This window comes from Sminthopsis crassicaudata, chromosome 4 (assembly GCF_048593235.1).
Source record: "Sminthopsis crassicaudata isolate SCR6 chromosome 4, ASM4859323v1, whole genome shotgun sequence".
In the NCBI taxonomy this organism is placed as follows: domain Eukaryota; kingdom Metazoa; phylum Chordata; class Mammalia; order Dasyuromorphia; family Dasyuridae; genus Sminthopsis; species Sminthopsis crassicaudata.
In genome coordinates, this window is record NC_133620.1 from 451,838,094 (window position 1) to 451,860,759 (window position 22,666).

Sequence of the window (22,666 nt, forward strand, 5' to 3'; positions counted from 1 at the left end):
CTGGGCCGTCAGGTTTAGTGTGGCGGCTTTAAAGAGAGGCAGAGAGATAGTGGAAATCCAGCCTTTATTGGTCCCGCAAAAACAGAAACCCTTCTCTCCCCGCCCCTCCGCTCCTGCAAAGGTCACTTCGGGCCCCACGGGTACCCGGTGGAGCTAATCTCCACCTGGGCTCCCACTTTCCCAGCTCTCCTGCTCCCAGGGGATGTCACACTTCTTCCACGAGGAGGGAAGAGATAAACATCACCCATCACCTCCAGGGGATCAAGAGCATCTCCTATCACCTCCATCAGGAAGACAGTGATCATCTCCGGTCACTTCCAGCCCTTAGGCCCCTGGGGGACAATGATCACCTCCATCCCTAGGGGCCTTGGGGGGGGAAGTGAAATGTCCTGTCACCTCCAGGGATCCTGATCACCTCCTGTTACCTCTCTCCCCAAAGCCAAAGACAATAATCATTGCTCCTTAATCCACCCCCAAGGGGCTAATCCTCCATTGATCCTCTTCCCAAGGCCCTGAAGGATGATAAACACCTAATGCCACCCTCCTTTCTGGTATCCTCCCCAAATAATCTACCCATTAACAAAAAGTAGAGTCCAGGCTCTGAGAAGATGGAGAAAGGCCTGGAGACAGATGGGGTAGGGGTGGGCATGGGGTGAGGGGGCATGAGATGGCCAGCCCAGTGCAATGGGAATCAACTCTAGGCTGAACACTGTGTGTGTATATGTATGCATGTGAGTGTGAGTGTATATGTGTGTATGTGTGAGAGTGTGTGTATGTGTGTATGTGTGTCCCCAGATTTAGATCTGGATGGGATTGCTGAGATCACCTCATCCAACCTGCTTTCTTCTACAGATGAGGGAACCAAGGCTCAGAGAAGGGGTCTGAGAGAGTACCCCCTCACAGAAATGCCACAGTATTACCTTTGGCTTTTCAGCAGCTTATCACTGCTGCTGCAGGCTTAGTAGGCACTCAGAGAAGCTCAATTCTGGCCCTGAGCCCCCCAAGACATAGCTGTACACAAACACGATGTGCTCTGCCCAGCAGGGGGCAATAGCATCTAGAGATTTCTAAACCTAGAGAGTGCTGGGTCTGTGGTGACATGGGCAGAGGGGCTGCGTGGAGACCCTGGCTGTGAGTTAGTGTTCTGTGTTTCCTCTTTAGTCAGTCCGGCCAGTTTTTCGCTGGCCTCCCACAGCCGACGGGCAGCTCGGTCATCCCGGGCCGAGGCAGGAACCTCTTCCACATGGCAGTTGGCAAAATATCGACCACTAAGTGGCTCTATGCCTTCCTGTAGGGCACAATGGAGGGGTGTCTGTGCGCCCCCTCTTGGAGTCCTTAGCACCAACCAGGCCAAGGGGGATAATAACACATGCAGCCAGCCTGGAACATGCCGGAGAAACAAATCCGAGTTTACTGGACCTGTGGGCCAAAGAATGAAAACAAGGTTGGCAGAAGACCTAGGAGGCTTGAGGTTCAGAGGCTCATTTTACAGAAGAAACTGAGAACTGAAAAAGATAATATTATATGACTTGCCCATTATCAGGCAGATGTTAAATGGCAGTCTCAGGATTTAAACTTAGATCTCATCTCCAAATTCAACATCTTCTCCACTGGGCCATACTATATCCCGGTCCAGGAGGGCTTGGGAAGGCCTTGGAGAGATTAAGGGATGAGAATCCAAAACAAGAGAGGGAAAGAGTAGTGTTAGCCTGACATTCACTTTTCCCCCAGGTGAATTCCCTAGACTTGCTAGTCTTCTCTGTCCTGACCACTGAACATGACTGGGGCACTCCGATTTTATACCATTTCCTGTCCTGGAGGACCATCCTTTCTGCCTACCAGACTCTCAAGAACCAGCTTGTTTTCTTCATGAAGCCTTGGCTCCTTGCTCACTCCAGCTCCATTGGGGTACTCCCTTCTTTGATCTGGCCCTGTGTGTTTCTTTAGTTTGTGCATTTAGTTTGTGTCTCCATTAGAATGTAAGCATTTGGAGAGCAGGCACTATATCTGATATCTCTGGCCTGGGCGTCCTCAGTTGTTAACCCCAGTGCCTGGGAAATACTGCCTGGTTGTCTGACTAACCGATGGATGCATGCACGTGCTTTGCCACCTTAGGGAGATTATAAACAGCTGCAGGGTTGAATGGGGAGTCACAGAGGCAGCCCTTAATCCAGGTCTTGAGAATGCTAAGGTCAGCTAATAATAATTTACCTTTATATGCTCCTGCCTCTTTGGGCATTCAGCTATTTGGGAGGCAGTATAGTAGAAAGCACGGGGGAGTCAGCAGACCAGAGTTGTATTCCTAGCTCTTCGGTCTAGCTATGTTCTTTTGGGCAAGTCCCTTCTCTTGAGACCAGTTTGTTCCTTTGAGGTATAAGGAGGTTGATTCAGAATTAAATAATCTCTATTTTCTCTCTCTCTTTTTTTTAGGCTGGGGTTAAGTGACTTGCCCAGGGTCACACAGCTAGGAATTGCTAAGTGTCTGAGACCAGATTTGAACTTGGGTCTTCCTGAATTCAAGGCTGGTGCTCTATCCACTGCGCCCCCTAGCTGCCCTCTCTATTTTCTTTTTTAGCTTAGTCATTCATAGGCTATTGGTTTAGAGATATGAGGAACATTAGAAGCCCTCCTCCCTTCAGAGAGGGATAGTAACTAGTTCATAGAGCTAGATAGTGTCAGAGGCAGGATTTGAACCCAGTGTTTCATGGATCCAAAGGAAGTATACTACTAGTTAAACCAAGTTGTTTCTCATGTAATGCTTTTTGGCTTACAAGTGGGAAGTAGATAGAAGCCAGGACTCTGAAGAGTCAACAGTAGAATTGTGACACCCATGCTCACCTGGATGGGCAGCGTAGCAGGTGACTCCAGTGCCCTCCAGCTGGGTGGCAAGTTCTCGAATGAACAGCACATTGGCCAGCTTGCTGTCTGCATATGCCCGTAACTCTTGCTGCCAGCCATAGACTGGGCGATCCAGACGGGAGAAATCCAGGCGCCCACGGCGGTGGGCTGCTGATGCCATCACCACCACACGGCTTGGAGCACTGGCCTTCAGCCGGGGAAGCAGCAGATGGGTCAACAGGAAAGGCCCCACGTGGTTTACCCGTAGGATCTGATTAAAGCTTTCCTTAACTTTGCCACAGGAACTGATCCCTAAGGAAAGAGCAATGTTGGGAGGAGGAAGAGGAAAGTTCCTAGCTCTTATTTCCAATGCCCCTTCCAGCAGACTCATGCCAACTCTCCTTGATCCTCAGTGTCCCAATCTATAAAATGGTAACCGTGAACTATCCTCATACACCCATAGCTTGCATAGTGACACCGCCTCCCTTTTCTGGGGGTAGTCACTGCCAGGGACCAGCCCTGAGTCCAGGCCCCCCCTCACTTCCCCTCTCTCACCTGCATTGTGGATGAGGAAGTCCAGCCTCGGCTCTGAGCTCAGGAAGGCCGTAGCAAAGGAACGGACAGAGGTTAGGCTGGACAGATCCAGCAGCATGAAGATGACCTCGTTGTTGCCACTCTCCTGGAGACAACAGGGCGGGAGGGGGTGAGAACACCGGGCGCTGCCACCTCCTTCCCCGTGAGACCTGACCCCTGTTTCTTGGCCTGTGTTCCGAGCCCCTTCTACCGCTTACTACTTACCGATGGGATTTGGGGCAAGTGACTTAATTTTCTTGAGGCTCGTTTGCTCATTAATAAAATGAAAGGGTTGAACAAGAAGGCCCTGGGATATGAAGTAACGTGTATTTATGGGAAAGACTAAAAATATACATAGATAAAAGTTCTAAAACGTCTGTAAGGCCGCGGGTCGGAGTTCAAGGTCACGGTTACCTTTCGGATGTCATAGACAGCAGCCTCCCCCTTCTCCTTGCTGCGGCACGCCAACACCACCCGGGCCCCGCGCTGGGCGAGCTCCAGGGCCGTCATCTTCCCGATGCCAGTGTTGCCACCTGAAAGCCCCCGTCAGTACAGCTGGGCGCGGGCGTGAAGGCCCGGGCACACGCACCAGACTCCCCGCCTTCGCCCAGCGCCCGGCCGCGGGAGAGGGGGCAGGGGCGGGGGAGGGCAATATCCCGGCCCAGAAGGGTGGGCCCTTCCTTACCTGTGACCACGGCCGTCTTCCCCTTTAGGCTGATGGGGCTCGTACAGGGCATGGCTTTGATGAAGTTATAGTAGACGAGGACGTAGGAGCCCAGGAGCATCCCGGCTCCCAGCAGGAGCCCGTCCATGGCCAGTCGGTGCGGGCGCCGGGGGCCGGGAGCAGCGGTCAATTTCCACCTGGTGGATTTCAATTCTGCTCCCTGGCTCCTCCCCCAACTATGGCAGCTCTCAGGACTCAAACTTGCTCGTGTCGCTATCGCTCGGCCCCAAACGGCCGGGGCGGCTCATCTGCAGGGGCGGGGCGGGGAATCCGGGTCTGTTCCGGCAGCGCAGCCGTTGGAGATGGGGACTTGGATGGTTTGGCTTTAGGAAGTTTGGGGGGTAGTGATGTCGCCCCCATCAGGACCAGGAAATGGGCCGGCAGGGGCAGCAGCGCCACCTCCAGGCGAGAGAGGGACAGTGCGCCTTGCTCAGGTGTGGAGACCCGCAAAGGCTCCCAGGAGCTGGACCCATTTTACAGAGGAGGAAACTGAGGCCCAGGGAGATGACGTGGGCAGAGCAGAGGTCAGGTGAGAAAGCTCAGCTCCTGCCCGGGGTAGCAGAACCCTTGGCGAGGACGGAGGAGCAGCTCCTGTCATGGACCAGGAAGTTGAGGTCTTGACCGCACAGGTAGGAAGCGCCAACTTGGGACTGAGAGCCAGCTCTCCCATGGAGAAATTCCCAGCTAACGTTCCTGATGAGCCTCCAGGTTGGGGGAGGGGGGTTCGTGCCTTCCCCCCATCCCGGCCTCCCCAATTTCTCCAGGTGGTCCCCGGCATCTTGCCCACCTCCCCAATCTCACGACGGATTTTTTCCCAGGGAGCCTTCCCGCTCCTCTTCCTTAGATATGGCACCTTTATTTATCGTTCATATTTAGTGGATGGGATGCCTCCTTCCACATATATATTTTTCTTTTTTTTTTTAATACATATTTTAGAGTTTACATATTCCTCTCTTCCCAACAGAACCTTTTTCTATATTCCCTTCTCTAGGTATGTTTTTTCTTTAATAAATATTTAAATTTTATCCCTGTTGCATGAAAAACAACTTTCTTAACATTAAAAATGTTCCTCTCCCCCTTTGAAAAGGCAAATGTGACGGTGTGCAAGTCATGTTGTAAAACAGATCTCTCCTCCAAAAAACCCATATATATATTTAGTACGTACTTTTATCTTGATCTGTGTACATATATATATATGGCATGTGTACATATCTACAGAATGCATATATGTATAAATGCATAAACATGTATATTTATATGTATAAATATGTATATTTATATACACACATCCCTTTGTTCAAGTATATATTTAAATTCTAGTAGCTTAAAACTATGCTAAGACATCTGGGATACCCTGAATATCTCAGCACTGTCAGAATTTGTAGAAATTCTCCCTTTCCTCCAAATTCCTTTTGCCATTTTATCCAATACCCTGCGCTGGGTTCCAACTATGGTAATTGCTCAATACACAAGTCAGTGCCCACAGATCCCATCTCAGCTCTGCCCCTCACGGGCTAAAGTAAGGTGTTAAGATAACCCTGTTTCTGCCAGCTTTCAAAACACCTACCTCTCTGCAGAGAATTCTGGGCTGGTAAAAGTTCGGAAGATTCTGAGGGGAGAACATCGCCGTCTCACTCAGGATGGGAGTTTTCAAATTCAATAATAGCAACTTTCAGTTTAGAAAATGCTTTATAGACATCTCAGTGGACCTTAAGAAATCTAATAATAAAAGCTAACGTTTATATCGCACTTTTGAGGTTCGCAATGAACTTTACATACATTATCTCATTTGATCCTCACAACAACCCTGTGAGGTAGGTATTACCCCATTTTACAGATGAGGAAATTCAGATTTTAAATGTCCTGCCCAGATCCCACAGCTCACAGCTCAGAGGTAGGAGTCTAAACCAGTTCCTTCTCACTCCAAGTCCAAAGTTGCATTCACCCCCCCCTTCCTCTCTAGCCCAACCTCGGATTATAGGGGAGAAAAGAGAAGTGAGATGGCCAGGTCTCCTCTCAGACCAATGCTCTGCCACTAATCCTCACACTCCTCAATATAACTTCCTTCAAAGATGCTCAAAAGGTTGATATGTGTAAATTGGATTTGTTTTGTTCTGCAAAGGTGCAGAGAGCAAAACTACAAGCAGCCAGTGGAAATTGGGGATTTCCGTTTCAGGGAAGGTGAACTTCCTGGCAATCACAGCTACCAACAGGTGGAAGGGACTGCCTTAGTTGGCAATGGAGGTCTTCCAGGGGAGGCTGGGATGGCTGTTGGGGAGGGTGTTCCTATTCAGGCCAGGGTCAGCCTAGATGACTCCTGAAGTCTTCCCACTCTTGAGATTCTATGGACAGAGATGAGATCTCTCAATGCTCCCTAGACCGGGGCTGCTCGGACAGCAAGGCTTGTTTCTAGTTTTCCGTTTCAGAAAATGAGATGAATGCGAAAGTGCCTTTGGTCCCCTTACACCAACCAAGCTAGTTAAAAACATAAAAACCACCAAATGAATCCAAAGGTCTTTCCACCCACGAGTCACACTGCTACTTAATTACTAGACTTCAGAACCTGTTTGGCGCCCTTGCTCTAAATCACCTTTCCTGGGTCATGGACCTTCTTGGTAATCTTGGGAAGCCCACACACCCCTTCTCAAAACAGTACTTTTAAATGAGTAAGATGCATAAGGATTACACAGGAAACCAAAGGTTAGTGAGTGAAAACAAGGCCCTACTTTCTCCCTCATCCAGGTTCACAGGGCTGGGGAGGGTCTAGTTTGATTACAGAGCCCAGTCACAAGTTCTGACACCTAACACCCCCCAAAATTTTAACAACAGGATACTCCCACCCCAAATGATACACGAGTCACTGCCTTTCCTTCTCTCATCCATTGAAAATTCAAATTTCACAGAGGTTTCCATTTTCCTGGAACAATGTTAAAGGCTAAATAAAGATTGTCCAAAGAGCTCATCTTCCCCATCTTTGGCCATGAGTCCCTGGGGGTTCAGGGAGAACGGGAAGACCTTCTTCTCAAGGTGATGACAGGCATGACAGACAGGCAGAAAACATGATTTGAAGTATTTTTGGTTTTTTATATACAGAATACAGGAAAGTTTTTGTAAAGTCTAAAACATTACAATTACTATGTACATTGGTACTAGCCGTGAGGGGAGAAGGGTTGAGGGTAAAAGTGGCAAGAGAACAAAAAGGAGACAAAAACAGGTTTACGACAAAACGTTTTTGCTACAATAGACAATTTGAAGAAAACGTCCTACCACATGTACTGTACACAGCTTTAAAAACATTGAAAAAATGCCATCACTGGGTGTATTTACACAAAATCCGATACGCTTTTCCTTATTTGAAATACAACAGGATGGACAGCCAGAAAAGAGTTAAATCTTCCATTTGTCCACAACACACAGTAGGCTACCTGTAGTGCAACCGCAGCAGGGGGGAGGGGGAGCCATGGGAGGAGAGTGGGTAGCGATCTTTATATTAAATAAAACAATGATATTGTATAGATTTTGCTGTATGAAAACTGTATTTTTTTTTCTTTTAATATAAAACTATTGTCACTGCCACAAAATAGAACAAGTTTCTGATTATTTTACAACGGTGGGTGGGTGGGCGGGGTGGGGTCTGGGGTGGGGAGGGAGGTGGGGCAGGGTCCGTCTTGATTTTTGCTTCGGAGGAAGTGTCCAGGTCCTCAGCCTCCCCTCCCCAAAGCTCCTTTGAGCTCCGGTCTGCCCCGTTCCCATGAAATGTCGAGTACAAATATATGTGCAAATGCCCCCTAGAACTTGAGAAAGAAGAAAAGGATAAAAAAAGAGTCAAAAGGTTTTCTTCATTTCATGCAAAGGTTGGAGTTGAACAGTTTCTGGTGGAGGATAGAAAAACCGCGGGCTTGGTTTTGTACATGTTTGCATTGGAGGAGTCTCAGGGTGGAGGTGCGTGGAAGGAGGGCTTGCCAGCCTGCGCCCACGGCCTAGGGCACTGAGTTGGAACGCAGCACGGGGCCCTGGGGAGGCTTGAGAGAGAGCTTCTCAGCCAGGCCCCCATCTGGAAGGAGGGCAGTGTCCCCTTTAGGCGGTTTGGTTGCGAACTCCGTGACACTGAAGACAAACTGCAGGCAGCCCAGCTTGATGTAGCTGCCGTGGTGCAGCAAGGCCGTGCCCTCCCAGCCGGCCCCGCTGCCCCCTATCAAGCTCGAGCTGCTGGCTTTGCAGTTACACGGCCACCGGGGCTGGCCCTGGGCCTGGGAGCTCATCATAGCCGCCTCTTCAGAGGAGTCCTCTTCCTGCTTCCGGTTCCTTCTGCGCTCTGTGAGAAGAAGATGGGACGCGGGGTCAGAGGGAGGGGGGTGCAGGTCCCCCGAGCAGCAGCAGTCTCACTGAGGATTAGATGAGCAGAGCATGGCTTTATGAAGAGTGAGGAGGGGGCTACATGGGGAATTCTGGGCAAATGCACAAGCTTATGGCAGTTGTGTGGGGAAGTCAAGTAAGCTGAGCAGAGATAAGGCCGGGAATTGGAAACTGGAAAGATCTATTGGGACTGAAGGAAGGCTAAGGAGAAAGAATATGTGTTTAGGACACTGGTGCAGTGTTTCTCCCCAAAAGGGGGGGTACCAACATGGCAGGCAGATCATAACCCCAGAGCTAGAGATGCCCTTCAAAGAAGGGAAAGAATAAGGCCAGAGGAGGTGGGAGGAGATAAAGGGCAATTCAGAGCCAGTCCCTCAATGGGCCTTGTCCAAACTTACTGATGATACTTTGCACTTTGGCAACAATACTGCTGGGGGGAGTGGGAGGCGTCTTCTCTGAGAAGTCACAGGAGTACAGCACGTTGTCCACCGTTGTCCCGTGTTCACTGTAGTTCAACAGCTCATAATGCTTGGTATTCTAGGGGAAAACTAGACATAAGCTCATCAAGCTGGGGACAGAGCTATGCTGTCTGCCCAGGCAGATCCCCCAACCCCAAATGCTTATACCTCCAATCACAAGGGCCTTCATGATAGCCTCTCCTTAGGCTATTGAAGTCCTTCCAAGAATTAAGCCTCCCAGGCAGGGCCCTGCCTCCAGCTGCGCACACCCTGGGTGTCCAGGCACAGCTGACTGACTCCAAGACAGGACAGTGGCATGGGATCACTAGTCACCTGACCAATGGAACCCAACAGCAGGCTGCCCTGCCCAAAGCCACCAGGAAGAGAGCTGCTGACTGCTTCTTTCTGCTCAGAAGGCACAGTGAGACAGCGAGCCTCTGGCCCTTCATTTTCAGGAGGGGAGAGTCAGTGAACAGGACGATCCCTGAGGTCTGCAAAGATTAGTCGTCATCCCCGGGGCCTGCTCTCACTCACCTCATCATAGAAGATGCAGGCATGTTTCCCAGACACGTAGTTACAGTGACCGTAGTTTGTAAGGCACACATCCATGTCAGCTCCTATAGGTGGATGGTGAGTATGGGAGGAAAGAGACAGAACACAGATTCCAAGAAGTAGTTCTTGAGTTTTGCCTCAAAGTTTTGCCTTTGGGGTATGAAGTAAGAAATGGAGGAGGCGGCTGAGGGTCCCTGCCTTTCTAGCTTTAAGAGATGGGGGTGACAGCCCCAGGTTGGGGGTTGTTTTCAGCTGTCTCTCTGCTGGACAGAGTAACTGTTCCTTTGCTCTGACCTCTCAAGGTCAGAGGGCACACAAAGTGAACGAAAGCCAAGGGCCCTACTAATTCTCTGCTTAGAAAGTGCAAGGACAATCAAATATCCTTTGGGATATATAGCTACCATTTTCTGCTAGAGAAAAGAGATCTCTGAGCAATGGGACATGGTCTTTAATTGGGACACATTTTGAAAGGTGAAAGATCTATTAAATCGTATCCACTAGAAGGGTAGGGCAACTGTTGGGCTAGAAAGGTCTCAGAAAAATCCTTCTGGAGGTTAACATATCCAACCCCTTGGGAGATAAATGCAGGGTTGGGCAAATATGGGCATGTGTGCATCTCACCTATTCTTAAAACATCTCTAGGAAAGTAGAGTCCACAACCTCCTCTGGTACCTTCTTGTGCTGATTAACCAGTCTCAATGTCCAGAAGTTAAGGCTAACTTGCATCTCTCTTGCTGTCACTCAAGCCCATTTTCTCTTGCTCTGTCCTATGTGGGGATGGACAAGTAGCTACTTGCCCCCTCTTCTCTATTGTTTAGGGTCCCTAGCTGAATGAATGCCTGGGGAGGGGCCCCCTCCTCCCCTCCCAGTGTTGGGGCTGTGGGGGGTGGTTCCTAACACAATCTCAGAGGCTCTTCTTAAAGGCTGGCTCACCTGTTCCAATGTAGAGGGTTCGATAGCACATGTTCACAGCTCCTCCCAAACCCATGAGAGGGTAGAATACAGCTCGGGCTTGCACTTCCTTTCTGTGCACTACAACACACACACATACACACACACAGATAGGGATGATATCAGAGGTCAGGTACAGAGGGCCTGCCAGGACCCATATATTGGGGGCTAACTCTCACTTAAATAACTGGATAGATAAGTTGATAATGCCTTCTCCTGAGGAAAATGCCTTAGGGCTCTAGTCAGGACTCTTCTAGGCTGGCGTTGGCTGCAGGGGGCCAAGCCTGGCTATGTAATGGCTCAGCTTTCTGAAGCTTTTCAAGCTCAAGGAGAAGGACCATCTGGGAGAGACTGGGAGAAGCAGCTGAGGGCCAGGCTCCTGAGATGATCCCCGGCACCTTTTCTCTGTAAGATGGGGATAATAATACTTCTAATGCTTAACTCACAAAGCTGCTGAACAAATGACATAAAATAAGGTCAAACACCTTGTAATCTTAAGTAAACACCAGCTACTCTTATACTATTCCTTCTTTCAGCTCATATACTACCTCCCCAAATACTTCAAGGCCAGTCTGATGGCCCTTTGCCTGCTCTTGACCTCTTCCAATGTCTGGGGAAGGTGATACATATATCAGAGTGGGCACATCACAGAGGCCAGTGTCTGCTGGACATCACTGCCTGCCTGCTGATGGCTTTTCAGTTTAGGCCTCAAAGTAGATCACTTTGATCCTTGAGAGAGCAAGTACTAACGGATTATAAAAGCCTCAGAGTTCAACTTAAAAGCTGGAGTTACCATTTTGCTCTTGATCAGAAAGGGCCAAGTTCTGAGACCCCTAACCTTTGAAAAAGCTCAAAGCAAGAGCCCATACTGCATAGGGAGGGAAGGATAGCTGCCCTGCCATATGGAGTGGACAGACCATGTACCTACCTTCTGTATGGTGCCCCCCGGGGGCCAGGGAATGAGTCCCAACATTGCCAACCACAGTTTGGACTCGGGAAGGAAAAAGCTGATGTATTCTCTGCAAGGCCAGGAACTTGATCAGCTTCTCATCCAGCATATTTATCTCAATCTCTGTTAACCAAACAGACAGGCCAATAAATAACTAGGGAGGGCATGAGGAAGTGAAAAGTGGGAGGGTCTTTAAACTCTTCAGATATTAAGTTCTGCCATTTCAATCTATAGGTCTGACTTCAAAAAGAGGGCTGCTTTCTGGTTCTGAATTCTGGCTTTACAGTGGTTGGTTTTTAGGATAAGTTGGCTTAATATCAAGTAAGCTGAACGTGCTAAATAAAATCAACCAATATTGATATTCCAGATACCCCTTATTCTGTCTACATGCCTCAGCAATAAATGTCTGGGCTACTTAATTACTGAACTGGGGGATCTTTCTCCTGTGGACCTTGGGGGTTCTAAATAAATGGGTCATAAATCATAAAAGAGGGAAAAGGACTCTTATGTGCAAAAATGCTTGTAGCACCCCTTTTTGTGGTGGAAAAGAATTGCAAACTCAGTGGATGGCTAACAATTAGGAAATGGTCAAGTAAGTTATAAGCAGGCTGATTTCAAAAATCCCAAAAAGACTTACATGAACTGATATTGAGTGAACAAAATGGGGGGAAAGAATGTACACAGTAACAGCAAGCTTATGGGATGATCAATTATTGACAGGCTTGAGAAATTCTCACAAATGCAGTGATCCAAGACAACTCTAACAGACTTGGGATGGAAAATGCCATGCACATCCAGAGAGAAAATTATGGAGACTATTTTCTCCTTTTCTTTTGCTTTTTTTCTTTCTCATAGTTTTTCCTTTTGATTTGATTTTTCTTTCCCAATATGATTAATATGAAAATATATTTAAAAGGATTGCACCCATTTAACCTTTTTCAGACTGCTTGTTATCTTGCGGGAGAGGGCAGGATGGGGTAGATAAGGAGAAAAAATTTGGAACACCAAATCTTATAGAAATGAATATTGAAAATTATCTTTACACTTAATTGGAAAAATAAAATACCCATAAAATAAATGGGGCTATGAGGTCCCGGTACCTGAGTGTACCCCCTAATCTCTGCAGGTGTCCTTGTGAGCTCAGAAGATGGAAGGCAAAGAAAGGAACATTCCTTTCACTCTAACGTGTTTGATCCCTGTTGCCTCAGAAACATCCCTAATTACCAGTCTAAAGGAAATAATGCTGAGATTCACTGCCAAAGTCTTATAAACTTTAGAAGCTGCCCACTCACCTCCATTGACGTCCATTAATGCTCGAAGAGAATTGGTAAGATCTACCATTGCAGTAGAGTTGGCTGAGAAAGGGGGTACAGTTAAAGCGCTTCCTATGGATAACGTGCCAGGGCTGACCTTGCCATCTGTGGATACAGTAGAAAAAAAAGTTAAGAGTTATTTTTAAAGTGCCCTGTTTTTGGTTTGGTCTTGTTTCTTAACCCAGGAAAGCCCATTCTCCTTCCCAAAGATTGTAAATTACTCCAGCAAAAAAAAAAAAAAAAAAAAAAAAAAAAAAAAAAAAAAAAAAAAATCCCAAGTCCTCAAACTGAGATGTTTATTCTTTGGAAAGATAATAATTTTTGATTTTGTGTATTGAGAGTCTTCTCATATAGGGGATCACCTGGTTAAGACCTGAAAAAATTACAAGAGGCTGCATAATTTTTTTTTTTGTCATTCAGTCTTTTTTGGTCATGTCCAACTCTGACCTTATTTGGGGTTTTCTTGGCAAAGATATTGGAGTGGTGTGCCATTTCCTTCTCCAACTCATTTTACAGATGAGGAAACACTTGTCTAAGATCACAGAGCTAGGAAGTGAGAGAGACTCGATTTGAATTTAAGAAGAGGAGTCTTTCTGACTTTAGGTGTAACGATCTATACGATGTGTCACCTAGCTGCCCTCTCTGCCTAAAATTCTACCAGAATTTGAAATGTCATTCAGACACCAGATTAGCAACTCTGGATATCAAACCACAAACTGCTAGTTTTTTTTCCACAGGAAAAGAAGACTGATGTTTTCTTAGCTGGATGATGAAAGACAGGTTCTGGGAGGCAACCCTATCTAGAAATGTATCAGCCAGCAAGTTTTCTTTTGTTCTTCCTTCATACCTGGAATTTAGAGTTAAAAGACTTAAATCTCAGTGCCACCTTTTTCTAGGAAGATTCTAAGCACCCATGGCTTACAGGATCATGTCATCAGCTTTGTGTGGCTGTCAAAAGGATTTCCATTTCACTTCTTACTCATAAGGAAGTTTTACAAAGAGTCAAGCCAGGGAAGTTCTGCACAAATTCCTGGATCCAAGTTCTCCCTTGGACCATGAAATGCTAAGGAAGTTACCTAGAACCTTAAGAACAACAGAAATGGCTCAAAGGATCCTACTGTGTCCAAAGCAGCAAACACAGTTAAGCAGGTAGAACCAGATGGCCAGAAGGGTCAAGAGATCTGGGCTGCCTTGCTAGGGGACCTGAGTAAACTGCTTAGGATTCTATTTCTGCAAAGTAGGGACAAATTAACCATGTTCCTTCTTAACTGAAGCATGTGGGAACAGATGGCAGCTGAGATGAGGTAGGAGATAGGGAGAAAGGGGGAAATGGTGCTTTGTATACAAGATTGTCTCTGAAGTTCCTGAATTTACCATTATTTACCAGGTAGTGCACAAAATCAGTCCCCTAGATACACACTCACCTGAAGATGGCGCTGGTGAGCAGAATCGCTGGTTGGCTCCCACTGCCAATATGCCATCTCCTGCTGCCTGGGGGGGAGTGAGCACCCGAGTAGCATTTGGGGGTGAGCCGAGGGGCCTCGAATCTGTCAGTGGGGGTCCTATCTGTGTCTGAACATTCTTTCTTTGCAAAGTGCTGGTGGTCTCTAGGCTGGCACAAGAACTGGGAATGGAAGGTGGCAGGCTTGGGATGGGTGCCAAGCTCCTCTGGGTACATGAGACAGGGCCAGTGGTATTCTCCGTCTTCACGATGATACCGACAGTGTGGTTCTGAAGGCTCCCAGCCACTGGTGGTGTGAGGGGCCGGGGCCATGATTGCCGGTGGGAAACTACTGGGAGAGTGGTCCCAGAACTTTGGAGCCGACGGGGGTCTGGGGGATCTGGGGGGATACCGTAAAGGTGAGGCCCATTGGCTTTCACCTCTGTGCCTGTTGGCCCATTAGAGGTCCCACAGGCCACCACTTTCTTGGATTTGTCCATACAAGAGCTGCAGTTGACGTCCTCGGGGGCTGGGAGCTGCTGGGATGGAGATGAGCTCAGGGAGTTCTGAGTGGTCATCCCGGAGGGGCAAGACATTGGGTAAAGGGACGGTGTGGGTGTCTTGTCAGCTGCCTGCAGAGAGGTGGTGATTGAGCCGTCAGCCACAATAACAGGCTTAATATCAGCCTTCTCTGTCTGTTCAGAGTCCCAATGCAAGGGTATCTGCTTAGCAGATAAATGTTTCAATATGCTGCACTGGAGTGCAACAACACTACAGAGCCACTGCAAACAGAAAGGAAAGGCAGGTCAGAGGAGGGAGAAGCGAGGGACCATGTTTCACCCACTGCTGCTGCGGCGGCGTCACACACGAGATCCAGAAAACCAGCCGACGACACTCTTCGGTGCTTGGAAGCGGCTCCAGGTGCCAGGCCCCAGGCTTTGCTGGGCAAGCTCTAGTGAGGGAAGCGCTAGGAAGCAGACACTTGGTGACCTTCTCTTAGGCCCCTATCCCAGTCACAATCTGTGTGACCTTCCAGATCTTCATTAGGGATCCCTTCTGACTTTACAGAGATGTTTTAAGAGATGACAAAGATGGGAGGCCTCTTGGGGGACAGGTATTCTAGAAGGATGGGGATAAATGAAGGGAGCCGCTCTGGAGGAATCTGTCATTCAGGAATAGGGGGATGAATGGCCAACACTTTCTGAAATCACTTGTTTTCTCTAGCTCTAAGAAACATACCTATTCCAATATATGCTAGAGTTCAAGGTATCTGTCCTATGATCTAATAAGAGTCAATAATGTGTTGGGCATGTGGGCTTTGGGGTAGGGTGGGAGGGAGGGTAGGAGAGGACCTGGGCAGGTGCTAAACAAAGATTTGTGCAAGATGAGCATTGGAGGAGAAAGCCAGATGGCCTCCTAATAAATGAGATGTAATGGGCAGCTGCAGACTACCACATCAACAGGGCCTCCTGACTTCTGTTCTCTCTAGGTCCAGCTTCAGCTCCCAGGGTGAAGAGCAAAGTCAGGAGCGCTCCGTGCAGCACGACCCTGCCCGCACGCCTCAGCCTGCTGGCCCTCACTCACCTCCTGTTGCTCTGCCTGGCTAGCAGAGTGCTCAGGGTTCAAAAGGTGCTTCTGCGACTCCTCGGGGGCCCCGTTGCAGATCAGCTCCCCATCCCGAATGGCCGCAGGTGCGAGCAGCGGAGGTGGAAACTGGTATTGGGATTTTATAGCATCAGGAACCTAGTGGGGGGGGAGAAAAGGAAGGAGGGCTGGTCAGGCCATTTTCATCAATGACTCTAGCCTTGAACGCCCACATCCAAGTGACAAGAGGTGATTGTGGTGCTGTTGCCTGTGTGGCGGGCTTCAATCTGGGCTGTAAGGGCAGCATAAGTCATTCCTCTAGGCATGTGGTCACAAAGAACCTGCAGATGTCACTAAGCTAATTGACTTCTTTGACTGACTCTCCCCAGCAGAGGCTTTTGGAAGTCCACATCAGCTTCAAAATGCCTCAGCAAACATGGTAGAAAGGATCAGTCATTTCCCACCAACACATCAGCCACAGATACGAAATAGCTGAAGGAGTAACAATGATGACACGATGACAAAAACACATGACAGTTTTTGATGTTCTTTTGGGGTTATGTGCCAAGTAGTGAAATAAAACTGAAAACATAGCTTACCAATAATGTCGATTACAATTCTTTAATACTAACATATATCTAGTTTCATTCTCAAACCTGTCCAAATATCAGCCAGCTAGCCAGTGCTCTGAGATTTTGGCCTAGAGGGAGAAACCATCCAGTGAACTGGGTGAGCCTCAGTGAAGTCACTTAGTCCATCTTCCTTAATTGGAAAGGACCCTAAAACTATGGGGGTTTCAGCACCTAAAAGTTAAAATACTTGAATTTGCTTTCACAAATTAATTTAATCTTGACTTTTCCAAATTTTAATTGCCTATTTGAAATAATTTAGTTATGGGAGAATATGATTTTCATCTCTGCACAAATGTTTGCATGGTCAGAAACACACAAAACTCTAATCTGCATTCTGTATGACATAGTCAATAGTCAACAATCTTTATCTTTAAATCTGGGTGATTTTTCTTCCTTCCTGAAGAAACCAGGGAAGGAGAGGCACTTTTAAAAAGTGCCTGCCATCAAGTGGTTGAATATAGATACTGCAGCTAGAATCAGCAAGCAGAAAGGACTTGGAAGTTACTAGGTACAGAGACCAAGGCATTTCCCTTAGCTTTTATAGGGACACAGACCTCCTGGTATATTCCTAATGCCCAGGGTCACAGTGAGTGGGGTTTCTGAATGATAAGAAGTTGAAAAGTGTATGTAATCACTTTCCATACCAGATCTTTTCCATGTAGAGCAAATGCCTGGCTCTAAACAAAGTGGAAAAAATGATTTATCTTGCTTAGTTTTGTAATTCATAATCTTTGCCCCCTTTCAAATTATTCCTCGCCTCTCCAAACAGTCTGTGTGATTTGGGCCAAAACAAGAAACCTCATTTTGTCAAACTGGGTCACATCCTCTTCTGTCCCTTCCTATTCTCCTGGATAGGGCACTGGCAAATGAGAAAAGCCTAGAGAGAGGACATTTCCCGTCCTTGCTAAGACACTGCTTTACCTTCAAACTTCTTCTTTTGACGGCCTGAAGCACCCGGCGGTTAGGGGGGTGTTTCTTGTGGATGCGGTTCAGGAAGTCCACTTTGACCACGTGCTGGGAGATGGTGTCCTGGAATCGATCAAATACCTGGCACCGGTTGCTCAAGGTCATGTTCTTCTGGTTCAGCTGCAGGGAAGAGAGAGAGAGAGCGACCTCCATAGTAGCTCCCAGAGAGACTTCCCTAGTTCAAATCATTGTGACATGAGGAATCTGTGCTCCAGTTAAGAAAACCTCCAACTACACGGGCTTCTTTGATCACCTCCTCTCCACACTGACTTGGAAATGTCCCTAATAAAGATATTGAGTTGCTTCTACATCAAAACTTCCTCTCAAAAAATTAAGAGGTCAGGGGCAGCTAAGTGGTGGTGCAGTGGATAGAGCACCAGTCCTGAAGTCAAGGAGGATCTGGCCTCAGACGCTTAATACTTTCTGGCTGTGTGACCCTTGGCAAGTCACTCCTGGGGGAGTTGGGGGGAGTAATTAAGAGGTCACAGGCAAACCTTTCATCCTGATCTGATGGGAAAAGGGGGGTATGCTCCTGACCCCATGAGGAATGGAAATAGAATATCCTAGGATATAGGGGGAGAGGGGGCTTTCATTTTGGCCCCTGTAGATCATCATCATTCCTGAGCCAAGATGGGAAGGTATTTTTCTGACCTTGCCAAGAGCAGCAAGATTATGGGTTATTCATCTACTTTTTCAAATCATACTGGATCCCTTCAACAGGGAGGCAGCATTATTTACTGTTGCTCTATGAAAAGAATACTGTGAAACACCTGATTTATTAGGCAACATGGGTCAAATGTCGATAAAATTCCTCAGTATTTCCCTTTGTAAAATGGGAGGAAAATCTTGATTTTCATGCCATGCTGAGAACATCAGATGAAAAGGAAAGATGATGGCCTCCAAAGAGATGTCCAAGGTAATACTTGGCCTTGTTCTGGCTATGCCACTAACTAGCTGGGTGAACATGGGAAATCTTTTGACTTCTAGGTCTCAGTTTACTTATTTCTGTAAAATGAAAGGTGTTTAATAAATGAGATGGTTTCTAAGAGGGCTAATATTATTTTCAGAGTGGAATAATATTAAAGTCCATGAGAGCTCAGGTGGCTTTCCTTTCCCTTCTTACCCCGGATGCCTATGCTAAGGAAAGGGGGGAACAGTGACTTTATGAGCAGGAGACTCAAAGTGGCAAATGTACAAATTCTATGGAGACCTTCTTTCACACCTTTGTTTGGGAAAGTGGTCACAGCAGTGACTAAGTCAAAACACAATCAAGAATTTTCAATCTGAGAGAGTCTGGATGTGAACAGTGAGCCATAAAAGGGGACAAAGGCTCAGCCCTGCCATGCTGCATGATGACCAGCCCCTGTGTCAGCACAGGTGCTTTCATCTAAATCAAAGGAACAATCTTTCATCTACTTTTCAGGCAAAAACTGCTGTTTTCTTTGGGTCTTCTCTAGCTCCTGAATTTTTTTTTTTTTTAAACTGTCCCAGTTAGAAAGGGGGAAGCCTCCCCTATGCTAGAGAAAGTGCTCTCCAGTTTTGTTCTGGAAATGTACCTCTCCCTTTCATGGGAAAGGTTCTTGAAATACAAGAATATATTTATATATTTTCAAAGTTCTTTCCCCCTAGGACTAGAGAAGGTTTAAAACTAGATATTGAGGAAAAAATATTCATTTTGTCATTACTCTTCAAATTATCTAGTATTACATCAATAATTCCTATAGGGGGCTCCTGCGTAAACTCAGGACTCACTCATATACATTTGCAAAGTCACAATAAGGAACTTTTTTTTCCTTTGGTGTTGGGAAAGGGGAAGAGAAATCATCAACTCATAGAGCTGAAGTGTGTGAAAATAATCTGAAACTGTGTAGAGACAGGCAGCATAAATTAATTTCTTATTAGGAAACTGATAAACACACCAAAACAAACCAGGCAATCATATCAGGGAGGCAGTGGTGGAATGAAAAATGCTGAGTTTGGAGTCAAAGGTCTGGGGTTCTAAGCAAACTCGGTCACTCCCTAGCCAGATAATCTCAACTAAGTCATTCCACCTCTGTGGTTCTTAGTTGCCTCATGTGTAAAGTGAGAGGGTCGGGTCAGATGACCACCGAGGTGTCTTCTAGATCTAAGATCCTATTATTTATCTTATTCTTTACTGAGTTTTCTTTTTCACTAGGTTATGCTTGAAAAAGACCCCTAGAGTCCTGCTTGTACTTACCACCACATGTTCAATGTGATTTGGACACATCCATCTGCCCAGCGGCATGGCAGTGAGTGGTGGTTCGAGGCAGTCCATGTGGAACAGGAGGGGACAATAATCACACTGGATGAGAGGTGCCACACGACAGCTCCTGCAAAGACAACAGGTTGTACGTTTATGTGTATGACGAGAATGTCCAGGCCTCAACTCTCCGCCCCTGCACTGCTACCAGCAGAGAAGCAGCAATGGAGGAGGTTGGTTGGGCCTGGAGGCTAGCTCCACCCCCCCAATTTCCCTGGCCCAGAAGGAAACACTTTTCTGGGGAATGAGGAATGTTTATGGGTAGTGTAGCTGAGGTGGCAGAATAGGAAGGACCAGTGATCAATACATTCTAGGGATACCAGCCAATGTCAGCTCTCAGACCTCAGAAGGAACTCATTGGGAAAAATACTTTCCCCCTTTCCAGAGGTCACCTCATCTCACTGCACTGATTCCTCACTCTCTGCCAAATTTATGGGGTGCTCTGCAAAAAATTAGCCTGCCATACAGCAAGGAAATGGTGTGAAAGGAAAGTCTTTCCATTTCCCCCCATAAGTAAGTTTCAAGGAATGTCACAAATGATTTGTTACTCTGTGGTTCCAGCAACCTGAAGACATGTTAGCTAAAACTGTTCTTGCCTGACTTGAAAAGTCTCACATTTCTTCATCCCCAACAACACTCTAGATCCTTTTGCGGGCACTTTCCTCCAGCTCGCTCAGCCCTGAACAGAGGATGACCCGATCAGTTCAGATTTAACAAGTGGCTAAGCTCCTTTCACTGAGGAACTCTCAACCTGAGATGAGCCAGGATTCTAGGGAAGCAGAGATTACAGCAGCTAGAGGCTGCATGAGGTCAGGCAATTTTTAGTACTCACAGTCCAGGGGTCATCTCCTCAGACCATTTGCCTCTAGATACTGTGATACCTCAGCACTGTCCAGTGGATGCTTGGCATTTTAAAATCCTCTCCAGCCTCATTTTTTAATATTTAGTAAGCCCACCCATTTACAAATCCTGCCTGGACTCAAATCTTGGCTCAGGCATTTCACATAAGCCTTGCTTTTCTCACATAAAATGAAGATCATAGCAGGTGTAGGAATTTTGTAAAGAAGTCCTTTATGAGTATAAAAACTATGTATGCATGAGTAATTATCATTATTTCAGGATTCTGATGTAACAGGACCATATTATATATGTAATAATTTATGTTTATACTGGACTTTACTAAAACAACACAAACAGATAAAGAATAGAAGGACTTAAATTCATAGGACATAATGATCCTTATCTACACCAGGTATGAAGGCATCCAAAGCTGTTTGGTCTCTCAGTTAAGCATGCTCAGAAATGTACAGCATGTATGAGAGGAAGAAATGAAAAATAAAGTGCAACTCAAGACCCCAAGGAATTGGGAAAGGAGAAACATTAGCTTCAGGCAGACAAGAAAAGGACTCTGGCCATTGAATGCGACCTAGCATTTGGAAAGGCCATGGGTACCTGTTACAGGTGAAGCAGACTTTGACTGGTAAGGGAACCAGCCCGTTGTGATCTAATTCATGCTGCGTTTTCTTGACATTTTTCCCTGTGGTTTCCTCTTTCCTCCTCCTCTTGCTAGTACCTGCAAAACAACCAACAGTTCTGTCCTGCTCCTGGTTTCAGAGCTGCCAGGCTGAAGTGAATAGAAAGGAGCCAAGGGGAAGGAACAAAAGGGACAGACACACCACTCTGACAAGGGGAACTGCATTAAATGTGGGCAGTGTCAGATTAAAACAAGAAAAGGTAGCAGATAGAAGAAAAGCATGAATAAAGAGAACTTCCCAAGCAGAAGGTACCTATTTCCCAGAAAGACCCTTCCTGAAGCCAGGTGAACACGTGGACACCCAATTTCAACTAACCAAGACTGAGGCCTGTTTGGGAGAGTGAAGTGTGAGGAGGTGGCAGGACAGGCCAGAGCCTCAGCTCCCCAGCTCCCCTTGTAGTACACTCAGCTGCAGGTTTCTAAAGCTAGGCAACTCAATTTTCTATGAGAAAAGAAACAGGATCTCTCAGCCAGTTAGTTTCAAACAAAAAGGAAGGCCTGAGGGGATGGGGGGGAAGATGGAGTCTCCTTGGGAAAGGGAAGGTATTGAATGGTATTAACTCCATTTCAGATGGGCAGTGTGAAAGGTGCTGCTGGAAGCGGAGCCAAGACCACCAACCTGCTAATACAGAGGCTGCAGCCTCACCTGGGAGCGCTGTGGTGCAGGTCAGCTCATTGGGCAGCTGGAACTGGGTAGGGTTTCGCTCCATGGCCGCTGCAATGAGCAGCTCGAAGGGTCGCTTCAGCTGGGGCTGCCCACAGTCCATCTCTGGGGCCGCCGGCTCATCATCCACATCAATGATGTCCTCATCCACATCGTTCTGCTCGGAGGTGGGCGTCTCTGTGCTAGCATTAGACGTGGGCGTGCCGGGCCGGCTAGCCCTCCGTTCCAGGATCCGGGCCTGGGCGATGGCTTTGAGGTCTGTTTTACCAGCTGATCTGTCCAACAGGTCCGTGTCGCTGCTGGGGGATGTGGTTCGTTTGCCAGATTTGTCCACCAGCCCATTGACTTGGCCCAGTTCTTTTTTCTGTTCCCGCTTCTGCATAAATGAATAGGCAGGGCCATCACAAAAGGGTTAGAGCAAATGCCATAAAACAGTCAGTCTGGCAGAGGAAGCCCCGCCAGGGTGTCTTAACAAATTCTGTGACCACAGAGGGACCTCTTACAAGTGTTGTCTGCACTGGGGATTCTTAAGTCTGTGCAATTTGAGAATCCCAATTGTTACTTGAGGTTCAAGATGGGCAAATCACTAAAAGGCAATTACAGTAACAAAAGAGGAGTTACATTGTACCCACACTGAGGAAGTATACAGTCTTACCCATATACAGTATGGGTGTATTAACCATATTAACCAAGTTGTTACATTCTATTAGAAAGAGATATGAAATTGCACAGGCCATTTCGGGTGCCAGCCAGAGACTGCGTTAACTTGTTTCTAGCAAAGTTAATCTCCAACATTTCATGTTTAACTATTACATTTAAAAAATATAATTAGGAAGGAAAAGGAGAGCAA

General features: G+C 47.0%; 2 protein-coding genes across 2 annotated transcripts in view; both read right to left on the reverse strand.

Annotated features, from left to right (window-relative positions):
• Window positions 1-47: 47 nt before the first annotated feature.
• DHRS13 (dehydrogenase/reductase 13) lies at window positions 48-4,626 on the reverse strand. Its single transcript, XM_074263743.1, has 5 exons — window positions 4,097-4,626; window positions 3,826-3,944; window positions 3,394-3,517; window positions 2,839-3,150; window positions 48-1,419 (listed from the first exon to the last, which is right to left on the reverse strand). The coding sequence occupies exons 1-5, from the start codon at window positions 4,221-4,223 to the stop codon at window positions 1,058-1,060; spliced, it is 1,044 nt and encodes a 347-aa protein (XP_074119844.1). The 5' UTR covers window positions 4,224-4,626; the 3' UTR covers window positions 48-1,057.
• A 2,572-nt stretch (window positions 4,627-7,198) lies between these two features.
• PHF12 (PHD finger protein 12) overlaps window positions 7,199-22,666 on the reverse strand; it is a 34,211-nt gene continuing 18,743 nt past the window's right edge. The window contains exons 4-15 of the mRNA XM_074263733.1: window positions 21,799-22,192; window positions 21,071-21,191; window positions 19,556-19,688; window positions 17,293-17,457; window positions 15,740-15,898; window positions 14,139-14,937; window positions 12,694-12,819; window positions 11,381-11,524; window positions 10,435-10,533; window positions 9,484-9,566; window positions 8,890-9,028; window positions 7,199-8,450 (exon numbers count right to left, since the gene is read on the reverse strand). Coding sequence (XP_074119834.1) covers window positions 8,116-8,450; window positions 8,890-9,028; window positions 9,484-9,566; window positions 10,435-10,533; window positions 11,381-11,524; window positions 12,694-12,819; window positions 14,139-14,937; window positions 15,740-15,898; window positions 17,293-17,457; window positions 19,556-19,688; window positions 21,071-21,191; window positions 21,799-22,192 — 2,697 coding nt within the window. The 3' untranslated portion in view covers window positions 7,199-8,115. The remainder of the gene's footprint in view (window positions 8,451-8,889; window positions 9,029-9,483; window positions 9,567-10,434; window positions 10,534-11,380; window positions 11,525-12,693; window positions 12,820-14,138; window positions 14,938-15,739; window positions 15,899-17,292; window positions 17,458-19,555; window positions 19,689-21,070; window positions 21,192-21,798; window positions 22,193-22,666) is intronic.

Bases quoted from the DNA above. Each gene is read 5' to 3' on its own strand.
- DHRS13 (XM_074263743.1), bottom strand. From the start codon at position 4,223: ATGGACGGGCTCCTGCTGGGAGCCGGGATGCTCCTGGGCTCCTACGTC. The intron at 3,518-3,825 runs GTAACCGTGACC...TGTTGTCTCCAG, and splicing joins CTGTCTATGACATCCGAAAG to GAGAGTGGCAACAACGAGGT. The intron at 1,420-2,838 runs GTGAGCATGGGT...TTTGGCCCACAG, and splicing joins CTGCTACGCTGCCCATCCAG to GTCCAGTAAACTCGGATTTG.